The sequence below is a fragment of the Akebia trifoliata genome, chromosome 10 (genome assembly GCF_017979445.1).
Source record: "Akebia trifoliata isolate Shusen 1 chromosome 10, ASM1797944v1, whole genome shotgun sequence".
Taxonomy (NCBI): domain Eukaryota; kingdom Viridiplantae; phylum Streptophyta; class Magnoliopsida; order Ranunculales; family Lardizabalaceae; genus Akebia; species Akebia trifoliata.
In genome coordinates this window covers 15,117,127-15,137,283 of record NC_141384.1, presented here as the reverse complement: position 1 = coordinate 15,137,283, position 20,157 = coordinate 15,117,127, and the positions used below count along the sequence as shown (strand labels likewise).

The following is a 20,157-nucleotide window of genomic DNA, read 5'->3' as shown; positions in this document are numbered from 1 at the left end:
ATTAGATCGAGCGTCTGATAAGAAAATTGTCCCATCTCTACTACGTTTCTGCCTCTGCCTCATCTACTCATTTCGATTCTATATATCAGCAACAAGGCACTGATTAGGATAAGGCCAAAATCGTTCTTATGAAAGTACTAATTACTACCTTAAATAGGAATTTAGTAACGGACACTATTTCCATCACTAACATAATAAACCTAAGAGCTTATTCTATGCTTACTAGGCTCTAAGGACTTACACAGAAGAACTAGTAATCCCAATACGAAACTACTAATGAACTTTGATACCACTCTGTGGCACTCCCAAAACACCAACACAAATCCCCATGCTAGAACTCGAGATATTAGGTGTGCTCTGAGATTTTGACATGGTTTTCTATGTTTATGTTAGCATTCCAATGTACTCAAAAACCTGATATACCAATATACAACAATATATATATGCCAAAACTATACAATAATGGAAGATTGTAAACTTCGAAAACCATAAAGATAGATTAGAGTATGGAAGGAGTAAAAATATACAAGATTACAAAAATGTTCTCTCATTAACATAGTCCGAACACTTGACCCAAAATCTATATACAACCTGGGCAAACTGACGCGGCTAGGTATAGCCCTAGTACTCACCGGATAACGAACTCTGGACGTTTATTTAACCAACCAAATGTTCCTCACTTGCCGGCTCCACGCCTGTCTCGTCAACTGTAAGCTTTGAACTATAAAAAAAACGGGAAGGAAAAGGTGAGTAACAATAGTTACCCAATAGGTAAATAACCAATTTTCACTAATAACTTCTCTTAACATGAACGAGTAAGCATACTGAATCATTTTAATACATGCAAAGTTTTATAGAATAAACAACGAATAACTAGTACATATAGTCAGGGATGAGCAAGTAAATATTTGAAAGATTCACAATATATCAATCAGCAATACTCACTGTAACATTTTCTTCTTATACAGGTCTAATTGACAAAATAGAAACATTAAACATGCATTCCATTTTATAATTCAAAATAAAGCAACAGATACATAATACACACTGGTAAAGTAGTGAAATTAGATAATTGGGATTCATGATTAGATCACTCCCAATTAGGACATGATGCTGCAATACTATACTGGTTCTTAGTTCCTAATTTTATGGACGGTGTTATAACGTACCACGATTGGTTAACCATCTATTCGGCTCAGGCTGACCGTTTGACATGATTGTAAGTAATGGGTCTCTTTTCGATGTGTCAGAGCATTCGATTACTTTAGATTGTTAGTGATCATTGACCAATCATCTTCGTCTATGCCTATCAGGCATGCATGTGATTCCCATTTTACATCCCCATTCATATACGACCACCTTTACATTACAAGTTCATTGGTAAATATATAAAGAAATAAACCCAAATTCCAATTGTGACTCCACTTTCATATGCATTTCATACATGTATGAGCTTGATTATTGTACATCCTAGGATAGTATATCACTCCGGATGATATGACGGACTATCCCTTCATGCATTTACAAGCTCTTTAACAACTCACAAAATAGCTACACACACACACACACACACACACATATATATATCATTTTTCTTTGAAAATAAATGAGAAATTAATATTACATAGTTGATAGTAGATATCCAGTTTTTTACCATGCAACAGTGGCCCTGACCTAAATTAAATAATAGTAAGGAAATTAAACTACGTCTTGCGCTACAGAAAGTAAATAAACATGCAACCAAAAGTACTTATCCCTGAATATTCGATCATCAACCTACACATAGCACAACAATGTAAAATACAGACATCACCCCTTAGGAATAATCTAACATTTTACTGTTTCATCTCCTTTTTCCTTTTTTTTCTAGTGTTTTACATTTTGATTTTTCGAACACAATTTTCTTTTTCGATATTCCTCTACTCAATGAGTTCATTGAATATTAAATCATTTTTCGAAACCTTGGAATTCATTTTGACAATTAAATTGAAAACTATTATAAATTTAATCAAAACAGAGTCCCTACAATGCGCAGAACCAAACCACCAAAATTATGAAAATTTGGTGAAAATTTAGCTAAATATCGAAAAAGCGATTTTTCAAAGTTCTTTAAATTAAAAATGGGTTTTTGGACATAAAAGCTTTGAATAAAATTATCGACACTATGTAATTTTTATACCTCAACTCAAAGTAACATAAAAAATATTCAAATTTTAAAATCTGATAAAAACGTCGAAATTTATGTTTTGTTCTTGGAACTAAAAATTAGATTTTGATTCTTTGAGATTTGGATTTTTAAACCATTCTCATTGTTTCCAAATGAAGGATAAGCCCTTAATTTCATTAAAGAATTTAAAGTACATGGAAAACTCAATAAAAATATGACATTTACTTATATATTTTTAATGAAAATAAGGTTGGAAAAATAGTTAAACAACACAATGTGAAACCAATGTTGGTGGTGGCAAAACCATTGTTATGGAGGTGGCACCACCAGTATTGACAGACTTGCGCGAACATTTGGATTTTCAACCAATTTTCAGATTTCTTCCTCGGTTCTTCGGTCCATTATCTCACCCACAAATCAATTGTTAAAATACAATTAAACACCCATTAAACATGTAGGTCTCGCGTGAATTTGAAATAAACGAAAGGAATCTACATTTTAAAACAACATCACAATTTCAATAAAAGCCCTAGATGCAAATTTTCGAAATCTATGATTACCAATAGAAATTGAGAATCCCCTACCAAAGTTCATAGTTGTCAAAAATGATGAGCTAGCACGGGAGTTGAGGTTAACAGTGCGAAGATCTTAATGACGGCACTCTCTTTCTCTTCTACAATGGAGGATAAATCTTTCGTTAAGTAGATGAAACCCTGAATAGAATGTGTCGAAACCCACTATCTGGTTTGTGACTAGTTTTTACGGAGAATGGGGAAGAAGAACATAAATGAAGATCAAAAGCCATGAAAATGTAGAGCTCATCGACACCGACAACTTCTTCTTCTTCGTCGATGATCAACGAGGACTCGTTCGCGACAGATCTTGATAAGAAGACGGTTGAAGCGCTTGGGTTAGAGTCGACTGGGGTTTTGGGTCGTTAGAGAAAAACGAATGAAATAAAAGATTTTTAAGTTCGTTTCTATAAGAACTTAGACGGGCAAAATGGGTATTTCTTAACTTCTTTCTATGGTTGTGGTATTTTGACTTCCCGAACTCGGAAATGGATAAATAAGTACTCTATTCTTTATAATTTTTTGTAGCAGACCTAATGGTACAATCAGATTTTACTAATTCCTACTCTAACAAAAATTCACCATATTAAGTCTTGTTCGACATGAAAATCGAGAATTTTTTAACTTTTCCGTTCGGACTCGAATTCGAGCATGTTTACAGGCTAAAGTATGTTTTTTAACCATTTTGAATCCAATGGAGAAGTCAGATTTCATTAAAAATGAACAGAACAAAATCTGAGTGTTTTACCCTAAGTTCCTCATTTAGAATTTTTTTCAAAATTTTCCTATTTGATTTTTGCGAGATACGAATTGAAAATTCAGGGTATTATAACATGAAATTACATACCCAATTTGTTATAATCAAAAGTTATGGGACCCAATGCTCATAACCATTCAATGCCTAACACCATATCGCAACCTCCAATATCTAAAAAGTAGACATGCATAAAATATATGATTTTGAATTGAAATTGGGAGTTGGGAGCACATGTCGGAGGTGATCATATGATGACCATTAGCTATTGCAACATTTAGGTCATCACCCTTTTGTATTGGAAACACGAGCCTTCGTCCAAGTTGATCATTAATGAAATTGTGTGTACTCCTTACATCGATGAGAATATTAATGGGCTGCTTCTTCACTAAACCTTGTACATGAAAAGTGCGTGGTGTTTACTGTCCCCCCAACACATGAATAGAGATCTCAGCCAAAAGGGGTGGAATTGATTCCTCATCGTTATCTAGGTTTTCCTCAAGTTCCCCGGTTAGTTTAGTTGTGCTGACCTCATTTGTCATAACCTATCCAATGCAACAAAACTGTTAAGCCTTGCAACGATGGTTGGGCCCAAACTTCTCATCCTAGTTATAACAAAGGCCTTTAGATTGCCTTTCTTGCATTTCAACAATGATCAACCTCTTAAAGTTGGGATTGGGAGGTTTTATTTTGGCTAGAGGACTAGATGGGATTGGGTTTGTTGCTGGTTTTTTTCCTAACTTAGATCGACGTCGTTGAGAACCCAACTTCTCATCGAATAGCTAGGCAAAAGCGATGGTTTGGACCAATGTGACAGGTTGTTGACCAACTACATCATAACGAATGTCTTCATGAAGTCCACTCAGGAATGTCTCCACCAGATTAGTTTGCAAGATTCCGATAATATGACAAGACAACCTCTCAAACTCTTATTGATACTCATCCAACAATCTGGTTTGTTTAAGCTTGGTGAACTCGCCAACAAAGCTGACGAACTTGGTGGGTCCAAATCTTACCAGGAGGGCATCTTTGAAGGCTAGCCATGGAAGGTAGCCCACATAGTGCAACAACCATTCATGCCATTCGAAGGCTTCTCCTTCGAAATGGAAACTTGCGATTTCCATCTTCATTTCTTCAAGGATTTTGTGAAAACACGTATAGCGCTCTACTTGAGCTAACCATATGAATGGTTATGTTCCATCAAAGGTCGAGAAATGCAGTTTCATCCCCTTGGAATACATTGGGATCGGTATGCTGGAAGACCTTTTGAGGACAAGGGTAAGCCAATGGAGGTGGTGGCGGTAGTAGGTTTTGATCACGAACTACTTCCACAGATTCGAATCAAATATCATGATTGGACCCGATCTCTCGTGACTCCAACGAAACTGTTGGTGCCTTGCCCTTGTCTTGTTCAAGCACTCTTTGAACGAGATTTTGCAACACCACTATTTGTGCCCTGATTTCTGTGAAGTTTTGTGTGGTCTGTGTGTGTTGATCTTCCATCTTTTCCTTGAATGATGAGAGTTATGTTCCAAGCGCTCAAATTTTTCTTACTTTTCTTGTCCACGAGTGGTCATTTGAGGATCGGAATGCTCTGATATTAGTTGTAACGATGCTAAATAAATAAAAAAGGAAGAGGAAGAAGAAGAAGAAGAAAAGGCATATTCGAGTTTGGTTGAACTCCTTGACTAAATAGCTTTTTATCTCCCCCCCACCCCCAAATTACAAAGCTTGTTGCTCGTTTTATAACAATATTTCCCTAGTTGGATAATTAGAATAAGAAATCTATGCCTATAAAATAACAACAGAAAAATAAAAGATAAAATAAAAAAGGTTCAAATTTGTTCTCATCCGTAAATCTATGCAAATCTGTCCACATTAGCGCCACCTAATCCACCTTGCAAGTGAGAGTCGCAACACTCTAAATGTATGATCATTAGCATGATAACTTTCTTGAGATACATATTGGTCCAATTCGATGAAAAGTAACTTTGAATGTTCATGTTGAATGAATTTTGTACTTAGTAAAAATTCTAACAAAATTTTCCTGTCTAGGGCTTCCGCTTTATTAATGGAATACAATTTCTATTGCATTTATCCAAAAAGATCTCCTTTTCCATACCCTTGTAATAAGAAGGAAATGCTAAGGGAAAATTCCTTTTTTGATCATAAAAAATCTTTGACTTATTTATGTCAAGCAGAAGGTTCAGATGATGGGTGAGTGACTCCAATCAGTCACAAATTTAACTGTTGAGAATGAAAGGCAGAGCTAGATGAGGTTTTGGATAATAAATAAAAGTTCAATTAATAAATCCAAGGTGCCGATTCCTTCTCCAATAGAGGACTTCACATTTTTATTTTCCGATCAATATAGAGTGTTCTATTTTTAGAGCCAAGGCTCCCAAAACTAAATTGCTGCAAGTTCTTGCATCCTTGTTAAAGTTGAAATCGGGTCTGACCCATTGTCTCCAAAATTTCATAAAATTCTTTTCTTCTATTTTTGGTAACATTTTTTACTTCCCTCCTTCAAAAAATATTTAGGGGCGATTTGGTTCGGATTGTAGATCCTGATTCTTTGATTTTAACTATGGATTGTCAAAATCAGATTATAAAACTAATTTTCAGAATCCTAAATCCCGTTTGGCTAACATTATTTCTGAAAATTGATCTTGTGAAAAAAATTACCCGACTACACTTCTTGAAATTGAAAATGTGAGTAAAAACATGTTCCAAAGATTGAAGACAATGGACTCTTACAAGAAAAAATTAAATATTTTTTAAAGATTTGAAAGAGATGATATTTAGGTCATTTTCTATCAGTTTTCAAATGAATTATATGTTATGAAAGATGTTAAGATTAAGATTATCTAAAAAATTATGATGATTTTGTATTCTTATTTTAAAGCCTATTCTTATTATTATTATTATTATTATTACTACTACTATTAACTATAGTTATTTTTATAATTATATGTTAATATTAGTTATTATTATAGTAGTAATGAATGCACGCGGTATTGGTACGTGACAAGGGTACAAAATCATAGATCTTTTTCATCGGGATACATAAGAAAAAGATGTGTGATTCTACGCGCCATTAACACATCAATCGCTTATCAAAACCACGTGCATTTATCATTATTCTTATTATTATTATTATGATTATTGCTTTTGTTATTATTACTACTACTATTGTTATTAATTATAATTATAATTATAATACTATTATTATTAATGATTAATTTTATTTATTATATTATTATATTATCGATATCATTATTTTTAAAATAATAATAATTTTATTATTATTATTATTATTATTATTGCAAAATGTATTTCAAGATCGTCATAAGTAAATAGGATGTGAGAATCAGGAGAAACAATCAAATTTTAAAATCTGATTATGAGCCAGAATTAGATTCTAGAATCCAAAGCAAATGCCCCCTTTATTTTCTTCTATATAAAAATCTTTTAGGAGGTTCATGATGATGAATTTTGATAATAAATTGAAAAACATCATTTGTATATCCTTGAAATATTTCTAATTTTTTTTACGAAATTGTTAACTAATCACCCAATCTGAACTCTGTTAACATGCTCTGTGAATCGGTCTCAAGATCGACACCACCTTTGAGCCTTTGGGACTTCCCACTGCATGGGATAAACTCCCTCTAGTAGAGAGTAATATACATACATATTCATGATGATGATGATGACATATCGATAGAGTAATATACATACATATTCATGATGATGATGACAACAAATGTAAAAAAGAACCAACATCACAAAATTCAAAAAGATTCTCCGAATAAAAGAACCAGCCAATGAATTAAAACTGCTGCTACCTCTTCAAGCTTCTCAATCAAAACTCAAGAATAAGATAGGTCCAAAAATATCATATGTATAATCCCAGAAATTTCCCCAAGTTTATTGATTAATCTTAAACTAAGATTCATTTGATTTATTAAACCAAACTGACCCAACCCCAACCCCACCGAATAATAATTGCTGCAGGATCCAAACTTAGTTACTACGACCCGGAAGAAATCAACCCATTCTCTGAGATAATAACAATATTCATCTAACAATTCCAAAGATGTAGCTGCTGTGCTGTGCAAGATTTCTTTCAGAATGTGAATGCAATAATAACTCTCTTACTCCTAAAGTGAAGAAACAAAGTAAAGTAGCGAATACAGATACAGATCCATAGTGTATAAATTTGTATCTCCAAGGTCCTAGACAACACTACAGATTGATTCAAGCTAAATGTTGGGAGACCCAACCAATCAAGTATTATGCATTACTCATCAAGGGTAGGAATATATGCCCTCCCTCCCAGATGTGTAGCAAAAGTGGATCTTCATAAAGCCCTATATGACACACTGTGGCCCAGAACATGGAGAGAGATTAAAGCCAGGAATCCTAAAGTGGGATGGGTGGTACTGGCTGGTTTGGTTCACAGTGCAATTACATGACTCATGATGAGAAATCTTCTAGTTGTTGCTTAACTGAACATGCATGAAGACCACATCCACATCCACATCAAAAAGTTGATAGGAATTTCAGTTATAGAGAAATGAACATGGCAGCAGCAGATTCTCTTGCTTCTATCATGTACCCCACAGGAAGTCACCCAAGAGAGCCTAGAGAGTTTCCTTTAGAGCTAATGGACATTGTATAACCAAGGATCCCAATGACCCTACCTACGAGACATTGTAGTTTTTTTCTTTTTTCCCTTCTTCTGGTTGGGGATCTGCCTAGCCCAATTTTTTTTTTTTTTTTTTTTTAAATTACCCTATATAAGATCACCAAATTTGATTGGTTTCCATGTTGTGAACTAATTTATGTAACAATGAAAAGTAAAACCAACTGAAAATAAATAACAATTTTACTAAAAATAAAGTTGGGAGATTCACCTCCAATGTCAAGATGATGAGGTCATGGGGGGAGGGGAGACAGTTTGGCAGCATAAGTTTAAATATGTGAAGCAAAGCCAACAATTGAGTGAAAGGTATAGCAAACGACCAACCATACATTCTCATTTGAGGAGGGTCTTGACAATAGATTTGACATTGAGCTTCTTCAGGTCTGTGTAGGATTGTCCACAGCCAACAAACATCACTGGTGCTCCAGAGATGTAAACCATCGAAAGTGCAGCTCCAACCTACATCACAAGACTAAGTTTTATTATTAAAATTAACAGATGGTATGGAACACATCAACTACCGCTATTTTAAAAACTCGTACCTTGTCGTCTATGGTATCAAACTTTGTGAGCAAGATTCCATCGATCAACCTGGCATTAGGTGAGGCTGACAGATCCGCCAGTTTCTGCAAGTGAGTTTGCTCAATCAATCATTCTTTTAAAACACACAAAAATAATAATAATAATAATAATAGAATTCATTCCCAAAGTTCCGAGGGAGAGTCTTGTATGATTACACAGGAAAATCAGTAGGAAAATGGATTTTCTGAGAGAACGCAATTTGCAGGCCTATCATTGAGCATTTCCACAAGAAAATCCCCAAGAAAACAATTTTCTCGCCTTGGTTGGAAAATATTCTTTGACCCAACCCCCTAGGAAAATGACTCTCTTTGATTACTCACACATCCAAAACTAAAAACCAACTTTCTTTCTGACATTTTTCTAGGTGCAATCAAGGCAAATGTTTTCAGAGAAAATCAATTTCTTAGGAACAAAATTCCCGGGAACTGATTTCCCAATAAAAACTGTCATCTGCCCTCATACACACCCTAAATGAATTTTTATTTTTTAATCAAATAAAAAACGATGTAAAACTTACTTCAGATAAATTATTCCCCACCCTTTAAATATTACGAATACTGACCTGATCAAACTTTGATAGCTGATCCACAGCATCATTCCCAACCAGTGCTTCACCAACGAACAGGACCAGGTCTGGCTTGTTGAGGTAGATCAGCTTGGAGAGTGCTCTCATCAATGGTTCATTATCCTGAGAACATAATATACTTATCTTACACAGTTCGACATACCCGTACAAAACAAATTTGCAATTTGCAAGAACCAAACTGATATAACTGTGCTAATTCCAGTAAGAGAACATGTCCTGTACACAGCAAATAACAGTCCATGAGACAGGACATGCTGCAAATACATGGGCAACAGCACCACCATTAAGACTGGTCAGGTCTTTTATGTCCAAAATATGCTCACTTGATCATCATAATAATCCTATTTTCACAGAAAAAGGTCAATAGAGAAGATTAGGATTAGAGATTGATCAATTATTTGGCAATTTGGCAAAAGGTGATCTAGTTCAGAACCATCAGTGTTTGGTTTTCCTAGTCCCATCTAAATGCGTGCCACATATTTAAATGATGCAGACAAAAAATAATCCTCCAACATGAATTAATCTATGTTGTAGCATCCCAAACTATCTGGGATTAAGGTAGCAAGCGTATGATCCGAAGAGACAAGCCTTAACAGAAGATATAGCTTTATATAGAATTGAAACAGCAATGTAGGATTCATGTTGCTCACTCCCCATAGTTGGGGTAGGTATAGATGATGTGGAGAATATCGTGGAACTCTCTGGAAGTTAATATGATACCTGCATTCGTCCAGCTGTATCTACAAGAACAACATCTGAACCATTGCGAGTAGCCTCCTGGATGGCTTCTTTTGCAACAATTGCGGGATCTTTTTCATAGCCCTTCTCAAATATAGGAATCTGGAGAAAAGGCAGTACATTGGTTACAACTAACTCAGTACAGCCAAGATTGCAACAAATACAACATTTACAAATTTCTCCTCCTTGGGCCAACAGAGGCCCAAAGTTGAACATTATTGGCCAGTGTGATCAGTGTCCTACCTGGAGTCTACGTGCATGAGTCCGAAGCTGCTCAACGGCTCCTGACCGGAATGTATCACAAGCAGCCATCATGACACTGACCTCATGCTGCAGTAGCCAGTATGCAACCTGCAGAACAATGACATTCCAAAAATTGCTTATTTTAGAAAGTACGAATGGGCCTACATCTGATATAAAAGTGTCATCAAAATTAGTCTGATAAAAGATAAAAGAGTCTGACTAGCCTTACTAAGTTAATAAGGATTTCACCCTTACTAAGGGTCCTTGGACTCAACTTGTGGCATCCAAAAACATGATCTGATGCTTCAGGGTTATAGAGAACAAATTTTTATGAACTTCGAAAAAAAAATCCAAAAAAAGTTCTTTTTCACCGTTGAATTTTAATTTTAAATTTGGGAGTGAGGTGGAAGTTCGGTAGCCCATCCATTTTCAAAACCTTTGAGTCAAGCTCAAAAGAAACTATTTTTTTGATTTTTTGATTTCTTTTATCTAAGTTTTTCCATGAAATCTAGAGGGCTGTGGTGTTGGAATGCTAATGTGGTAATCCATTTGAGCAAAATGACCTTAAAATCTTACTAAGGAAAGTGTTTTTCAAGATTAAACAGAGACAGAGACAGAGAGAGAGAGATGCTGTTTTTTAACCTTGGCAAGATTGGTAGACTTTCCCACTCCATTAACACCAACGAAAACAACAACATATGGTTTCCCTTGCTCCTTGGCAGCATGAACATCCCTCAGTATGTCAATAGAGCGTCTAGGAGTTAAAATACGAACAAGAGCCTCTTCCATTGCTGTCTGCAGACATTATTGTATCCTCATATATAAAGCTTAAATTTTATATATATAACAATAAGATATATAATGCAGTCAAGTCAACAGCAGTTGATGATTGATGATAATTTCTGCAGAAAAGGAACTAAGCTTACAAACCTGAACTGTCGATGATACTCTTGTGAATGAAGCCAGCTTTTTACCCTCAAGACTAGCTGATACTGATTCACAGAGCTTCTCAGCTATTTCTTCGGCCTGTGTAAAATGCCACAATGATGAAATTCCATAACCAGGATTGATAAACATATATGGCACAGTGAATTTAAACACTGAAGAAGATAAGCATACCACATTCTTGGTCATGAGCCTATCTTTAAGAGCTTTCAAAGCTGATTCCAGGTCCGACTTCTCTAAATTCGCCTTCCCTGCTATACTGAAATCAGGAATTGTGATTCTTAGCTTTGTTCTTAGAACCAAATCATGAAAAGCTTCACCATATAAGTGAGTTAAATATTTCCAAAAGAAACTTAATTTCATTGGACCACAAAGAATTTCATTGGACCACAAAGAATGGCTTCCAAAAGGAATCTAAGATACTTCATCAGTTGGGAACTCAGAAAAATCATGTGGTTATCACAAATAAACCGAGAGAAGGAATAACTCAAAAGCCTTGAATCAAAATTGCTCTCAACTATCTCCCTTAATTTTACAATCGTTGTCCAAATTTATCCAGACTGGACCAGTACATACAGAACTAGTCTAAACTTACTCCCTATTCTTATTTCCTATTTGTACTCCTACTTGTGGAAATCACATGGATATCATGTCAGACAAACCAGCCATAAACTGAGTTATACTTAAGAAGACCATCCTCAAAAAATAAAATAAGCTCATTCTAACATTCTACTCAACACCATTACTTAAGTTCAATTTTTCATATGATTAGCTATGTTGGAATTTACTAATTTTTGCTAGTGATGATCATGGCAATAAATACACATTGAGGGATCAGATAGTCGAACAAAATATCCATGTGGGCCCCAGAAGCAGGACTACAAATAGCAATTGAGTATAAACTACTCATACATAATAGTTCTTAATCAGAAATAAGTATCATATATTTTCACTAATGAAAAAGGATAAAAGTTTGAAGTCATTAGTTCATTGCATCTGTGGCATATGGAGGGGAAAAGTAGGAATATCTTTAGTGCATTGCTTCGTTTGAAGTTTAGACATCTTATAAAAAAGCCATAACTGACTAAATATTAAAGGTGATGATATAACAACTATCTCTCTATATCTAACCAAAAGGTAAGCTAAGGGAGGCAACTAGTTTGATGAAGGAAAAATGAACAATTCTTCACTCACAAGGAGAAGAAAGAGAAAGAAAATGTAAATGAATAACCAAAAGGAATGAATAAGACAGACTAACTAAATATATTATCAAATAAAAAATTCTCTCAACATGTCTTTTATCTACTACCTTTCTCGGGATACATGAATTTTTAAAATTAAACTTCTTTTACAATTTTAAACAACAAAAGACAATTTTACTAACAGACAAATTCCTAGTAGGAAACAAACAAAACAATTCTACTTCTAAGATGTAATAAATTAAGAAACCTAGAAGAAAATTATTATAGAAATTTTCTAATAATCTTCCGTAAACTAAGATCGTTGAATGCCATCACCCCCATCATCTCTTTGACTTTTCAAATGCATTGATTGACAGAAGCTTTGTAAGGATGCCAAAAACTTGACCTTCGAGCAGTGCTCGACCAACCCATTAATAAAAAAGACTCTCATATCCCTAAAAATTCGCCCCAACCAATTAATTACAAAATTGGCAATTGGACTTTGGACCATCAACTTGGTTTGCATATGCAAACATGCCTTGATGAAATTGGAAAGAACCTTGATGATAAATGTGAAAAATGCATCATCATATATCATAGGAGTGCAATATGCATATAAAGCAAAATTCACAATTTTTTCATTAGAACTAATATCATCATTACTGACAATATAATCCTGTAAAGGAGCAGGCATGACATGATTATATTGAGGACGACTAGATGGTTCTCCATGAACCGTTGACTCAGCTACTGTAGTCAAAGTAGGCTGCACACTTTTTTCTTCAATATGTTTGTATCATTCATATCTTATACCAATGGTCCTCTCTCACTTTGGGACCAATTCTACATTCCATGCTCATTAAGACTAACAATTAGCTTTCCAGATTTTGGGTTATACAATTTGTATCCCTTTGTAACATTAGGTACCCAATACAGATTCACTTTTTCGCCTTTATAATCAAGCTTCTTTTTTATTGGATCAGGCATGTGTCCATATGCAATGCACCCAAACACCCTAAAGTGTTCCACTATGGGCTTCTAATCAATCCATGCTTCTAGTAGGATTTTGCCATACACTTTTTATTGGATATCTATTCAACACATAAATAGAACATGCAATGGCTTCTACCCAAAAATATTTTGACAATTTTTTAGGTTTCAATATGCATCTAACAATGTCCACAATTTTTCTATTTTTTCCTTTTAGCTACCTCATCCTGTTGAGGAGTGTATCTGTCAGTCGATTGAATTTAATACCAGGTTTATTATAGAATTCATCATATGCAAGGCATGCCCCACTCATGTCACTCCTCAGTCCTCAGCACTTTAATACTAAACCCACATTGCTTTTCCACATAAGCCTTGAAGATTATAAAAATATTACAGGCTTCTGATTTTTGTTTCAAAACATAAACCCAGACTTTTCTACAAATTCATCAATGAAAGTAAGAAAATACATTTTATTGTTATTTGAAGTAACCTCCAATGTGGTCCACATAAATCTGAATGAACCAATTCCAACAAATTTAGGCTCTCCAGGATTTTCCAACAGGAAATACATCTCGATGCTTCTTTCCCAAAACACAAGGTTCACATACTTTGTCAAAAAAATCACTTTGGGTAAATCGATAATCATACCCTTTTGTGTAAGAAACCTTAAGCTACCAAATTTATATGCCCGAAACTCCTTTCATATAACCAATCATTATCATCCATCAAGTAAAGTAAATTTGCACATTGATTGTTTAATGGAAATAATCTCTTATCTTCTTCTTTAATCTTCTCTTCCTGTTTTTCTTTTTCTTTTTTTCTGATTTTAACTCATCAAGAATCCTCTAAGTCCATCAAGAAATCATCCAAACCTACCCTAATACATATAAAACATATCCAAACACCTTCAAAAATCAAATTTGAAATCCACAACCTTTCAATCGTCCCTTCATCAAACATAACCCTATTTCATACCCATACACTCAATTACAACACCTTATTGAAAAAACTTTGCATTTACTCTTTACCACTTAACCTTTTAGGACTAACGTTTTGACATTTTTAACACTTCAATCTTCTTCTTCACCTAATTAGTACTTTCCTCATTCTTCCTAAAGTAGAATCAGCCTACATTTCTTAATTTATTATCCATTAAAAGTAAAATTATTTTATTTGTCCTACTAGGAATGTGTCTTTTGGTATATTTTGTCCTTTAGTGTTTTAATTGTAGAATAAGTTTAATTAAAATATATAAAGGGAGAAAATAGTACGTACAAAATAAAATTTGAGAATTTTTTAATTGATATGATTTTGATTAGTTTGTCTTATTACTTCCTTTTGGTTATTCTTACTTTATGCTTTCTTTTTTCTTTCTTTTTCTTCTCTTTGTGAATAAAGAATCATTTGTGTCAGATTTTATTTTGTTTAACAATTGGCATCAGAGCTTTGATGTAGGACAACCTAGGTTTTACCAATTCTTTGTATATTCTACTTTAAAAAGTGGGAGTTAGGTGAAGAAAAGGATTGAAGTATTAAGGTAAAAAGATTTAGGCTGTAAAGCGTAAATGCAGAATTTTGCAATAGGGTTTTGTAATTAGGTTTAGGGGTATGAAATAGGGTTATGTTTGACATGGGGTGGGTTTGAATGTTGTGTATTTCAAATATGAGTTTTGAAGGAATCTGGATAGGTTTTATATGCACAACATTAGGTTCAGGTGATTTCTTGATGGGTTTAGAGGATTCTTGATGGGTGCTATTGATAGGGTTATCAATGGATCATCAAAATCCTAATTTTCGAATTAAGATATCTTTTTTTAATATTCAAATGTGTTTCGGATACAAATTCAAATATTGGTATATCCGTTTTCATAAATATCTGATTCGAAATTTAACCATCTATTCATTTAATTCAAGTCAAGCTAATTGACTAGTAATTAGAGGTAATTGACAACATTTGATAGAATGAAATAAGTCGATTTCTAGGTGCTACAAATACCAAACATGCAAAGTACTAACAAAAGCCAACATTTACTTATATGGACCCTAGTTATTATGAAACCCTCAATTTGCTAAAACAAATATATTGAAGGTCTCTGTGAGTGAGTAGTAAATACCACCACTGAAGTAGCATCAAATCTCCACCTCCACTTATGTACTTATCAAAAATAATGAATTGAAAACAGATCCTGACCGTCATGGCACCTCATACTTATGTAATCAAAGCACTGCTGAAATTATATGCTCATTAAAACATCACATTAAGCTACCATCAGATCATAGAAAAAAAAAAATTATAGGTAAAAGGAGTTCATAACTTTTTTGTTATAAAAAAATAATAATAAAAACAGATTCAAGCAACGGGAAGCTTAATGGAGGTCAGATCATAGACTATTCAATCGATCACCGAGCCATATTATGCAGTGAAACACTAATCAAACCACAATATATGAAAAACAAACACAGGAATAATTTGAAACATTTAATCCGACATTTTGTGAAGTAGATTAAAACAATCAAGATTTGAAATGAAGCAAACAAATCAACATAATTCTAGCAACTGAAACAATTGAGTGATCATGGGCAACAGATTTACCTCTGGAACATTGAAGAAAACCACCCCTTCTTTTTTTCATTGAGCTTGCTGCCTTTCCCTTTCTCTGCTTCCTCATCATCTTCACTTTCACTTTCACTACTAACAACTTCCTCCTTGTCCATCATACTTTCACCGTGATTCGCTGCCACAACTTCCACATTCTCATCCCCTCTCTCATCTACAGGATCTGTAAAATCCAGTTTTGGCTCCATAGGTGAATCATTCCAAACTCTATTTTTCTTTGTAATTTTTTTCTTTGGCTCCACTTTAAGAGTCTTGTTAACAACAGTATCATTTTTCTTCCCACCTTTTGATCTTAGCTTTTGTAGTTTATTTACATCGAAAGCTCCAACATCAGAACTCCCATTCTCTTTACCATTAACAACAACAACATCCGCACGACATTTTTCCATTCCAATCGGATGCCCATTAGAATTCCCATTCTGCAACTTACGGACTTTCAATGACTGATTGTCCCCACCATCCTTACTAGAACCGTTACTCTTTTGCTTTCCACCACCGTCGGATCGGGCGATCGCAGCCTTTCCTTGCTTCACACTCAAAACATTTGCGGGTCTTGTTACCTGCTTCGATTTCTTTATTTCCTCTGCCCTAGCTTCGGCCTCCTTCCTAAGTTGCCGAAAAATGTCATCAAAATCATTGTAAACCGTCCGTTTTGGATCATAAATTTGTGAGAATTCATGCTTAACCAAGGAAAGGAGATCATCAACATATAGAAGATGAAGGATCCGCTGATAGACAGCCACGAAAATCAGGCCAAGATCATTGTTAAATGTCCACTTGAGGGTATAAGCAGCGCCAGGAGCATCGAAATTGTAGGAGGCATCGCCTGATCGTTCCTCCAGGAGGCAAGATCGGATCAAAGTATCGATTGGGGATCCTTTAAGGGCATTTCCAAGCTCCTTACATGTCCAGAGAATCAAACCTCCTCTAGTGAAAATCAGTAATTGCTCCAACATCTCTGATTAAATCAATTAACTATACAAAGAAAAATAAATTAAATACATGTAAGAGAAAATTTCAATACAACGTCACTGATTCTACAAAACTAAATTAATATCAAGCAATTAAATCCACTAAAATTATCAGATCTGAAACCCTAGAATTTCTAGATCATGTGAATACGTATTAATCAATCTATAACATCTGAAAATCGTAGAAATTCTGAAACAATCAGAGAGCAAGAGAGAGAAAATACCTATGCTCTTCCTTCTATTACTGAGAAATCCTAGAAATAAATTATACAGTTAGATTAAGGAAAATATATATATATAGGGTCCCTATCCGTGGCCAACAGTTTGGCAAACATTTTGGCAAACACTTTTTCAAAACATGGGTTAGAGGTCTTAGAATGGGCTGATTTTTGGTGAGGATGATCTCTACGGTGAGGAGATCATCCTCACCAAAAATCAGCTCATTCCAAAACTTCTAGCCCCATTTTACAAGTTGAAAAATCCTGAACCGTCCATTTTTAGTAAACCATTTTTGATGAGGTTAGAAGTTTTGGAATGAGCTGATTTTTGGTGAGGATGATCTCCTCACCGTAGAGATCATCCTCACCAAAAATCAGCCCATTCCAAGACCTCTAACCCATGTTTTGAAAAATGTGTTTGCCAAAATGTTTGCCAAACTGTTGGCCATGGATCGCTACCCATATATATATATATATATATATGGGAGGCGTTCGGAGGCAATCAGTTTCGTCAGCCATTTTAACAAAAGTTACCCGACCGTTGGATATAATTAAATCGGACGGTCGAGATTGTTTATTACGTTTAAATGATAATTTATAGGTTTTTACTGCGCCATCCCTCATCTTTTGACTTATTAGTGTCACCTCCCTGACTAAAAAACAGCAGAGAGTGCTTATTACGTTCTCTCTCGTCTGTTCTCTCTAAAAGTCTCGAACAACCCTCCTCTCTCTCGCTGCAACTCCTCGACGAAAACCTCTCTCTCTCTCTCTCTCTCTCTCTCTCTCTCTTTCTCTCTCTCGCGACGCCGAAACCCTCGAACCTCCTCACTCTCACTCTCTCTCGTTGAAACCCTCCTCTCTCTCGTTGCAACTCCATCGACGAAGCACGAACACGAACACGAATGGCTCCTCTCTCTCGTCGAAACCCGAGATTTGCATCTGAGACACGATAGAAAAATAGAGGAAGCAGCATCAGTGAAGGAAAAAATAATTAAAAATGCAAATCAATCAAAGAATCATAAAAGAGAGAAAAAGATAAAGAATTTACATTCGAAAAATTGGTTTTCTGGTTTTGAGAAAACCCTCAACTTGTTGAATCTCTTGTGAGAAACTTTGAAAATAAGGGAACAGAAGACATGTCTCTGCATACATTTCTCTATACCTCTCTGCGTCTCTTTCCCTTACACACACACACAACAGAGTTTAAATAGAGATTTAATGGTGGTCACTCTCTCTATATCTCTATCTCTATCTCATTCTTTTGTTGTCGTTATAACATACACAGGAGAGCAAAGAAAACGAAGAGAAGGACCGTTCGAACAGAGAGGGAGGGAGGATTCAACGAGAGCAAGAGAGAACGAGAGAACTGGTGTAGAACAAAACTCTCTGTTCTTCTTTCTTCGTTCTTTGGGTTTTAAGTTGAGGGGAGGTATCACTAAATCCTTAAAAGTTTAAGGATGGCGCTGTAAATAATGGAGGTTTTATAACTTACACGCAAATCAGCTAATTTTCAATCCACGCCGTCCGATTTAATTATATCCAACGGTCGGGTAACTTTTGTTAAAATGGCTGACGAAACTGATGCCTCCGAACGCCTCCCTATATATATATATATATATATGGGTCCCGTTCAGCACCCTAAGCTTTACCACACATTTTAACAAACGTGTTTTGTCTTACATGGGTTAGAAGTTTTGGAATGAGTTGATTTTTGGTGAGGATGATCTCTATGGTGAGGAGATCATCCTCACCAAAAATCAGCTCATTCCAAAACTTCTAACCCCATCAAAAAATGGTTTACAAAAAGTGGACGGTCCACGATTTTTCAACGTGTAAACATGGGGCTAAACATTTCAGAATGGGCTGATTTTTGGGGAGGATGATCTTCTAATCATAGAGATCATCCTCACCAAAAATCAGCCCATTCCAAAACTTCTAACCCATGTAGGACAAAAAACGTTTGTTAAAGTGTGTGGTAAAGCTTAGGGTGCTGAACATTTCCCTATATATATATATATAAGCTTTACCACACACTTTAACAAACGTGTTTTTGTCTTACATGGGTTAGAAGTTTTGGAATGGGCTGATTTTTGGTGAGGATGATCTCTATGGTGAGGAGATCATCCTCACCAAAAATCAGCTCATTCCAAAACTTCTAACCCCATCAAAAATGGTTTACAAAAAGTGGACGGTCCACAATTTTTCAACGTGTAAACATGGGGTTAAACATTTCTGAATGGGCTGATTTTTTGGGAGGATGATCTTCTAATCATAGAGATCATCCTCACCAAAAATCAGCCCATTCCAAAACTTCTAACCCATGTAGGACAAAAAACGTTTGTTAAAGTGTGTGGTAAAACTTAGGGTGCTGAACATTTCCCATATATATATATATATATATATATATATATGAGTAGCGTTCAATGGCCAACAGTTTGGCAAACATTTTGGCAAACACATTTTTCAAAACATGGGTTAGAGGTCTTGGAATGGGCTGATTTTTGGTGAGGATGATCTCTATGGTGAGGAGATCATCATCACCAAAAATCAGCCCATTCCAAAACTTCTAACCTCATCAAAAATGGTTTACAAAAAATGGACGATTCACCTCAACCCCTCATCATGATTGCCACATGGCATCATCTCCTTTCTCCTCCCAAAAACCAACTTAACAACCTCTTACACAACCCATTCTCCTAAATCTACACACCTCACCTTATCAACCAACCTAACACTCATTCTCTAAACCACCCCCTTACACCCCCACTCCACCACCAACCATCACTCATGTCAACCCATCAAGCACTCTACCCAAATGGATTTGGGTAGGATCCAACCCATTTGGATCTAAACCTCACTCATTTTTACTCATTACATATTTACCC

At 35.2% G+C, this 20,157-nt stretch overlaps 1 protein-coding gene across 3 annotated transcripts; it reads right to left on the bottom strand.

Annotated features, from left to right (window-relative positions):
* Positions 1–478: 478 nt before the first annotated feature.
* LOC147393181 (uncharacterized) lies at positions 479–17,405 on the bottom strand. Of its 3 annotated transcripts, XR_015181970.1 has the most exons (11): positions 17,279–17,405; positions 16,060–17,058; positions 11,470–11,554; positions 11,281–11,376; positions 10,993–11,145; positions 10,351–10,458; positions 10,090–10,209; positions 9,346–9,471; positions 8,744–8,827; positions 8,413–8,660; positions 479–721 (listed from the first exon to the last, which is right to left on the bottom strand). XR_015181970.1 is itself a non-coding variant. In XM_086455234.1 (10 exons), exons 2-10 carry the CDS (start codon positions 17,037–17,039, stop codon positions 8,535–8,537), a joined length of 1,878 nt encoding a protein of 625 aa, XP_086311360.1. In that variant the 5' UTR covers positions 17,040–17,058; positions 17,279–17,405; the 3' UTR covers positions 8,367–8,534. The 3 variants fall into 3 exon arrangements, 2 of the variants coding, with proteins under 2 accessions (XP_086311360.1, XP_086311361.1); XM_086455234.1 differs by lacking the exon at positions 479–721 and having other exon boundaries at positions 8,367–8,660; XM_086455235.1 differs by lacking the exon at positions 479–721 and having other exon boundaries at positions 8,367–8,660; positions 16,060–17,041; positions 17,279–17,354.
* Positions 17,406–20,157: the final 2,752 nt, after the last annotated feature.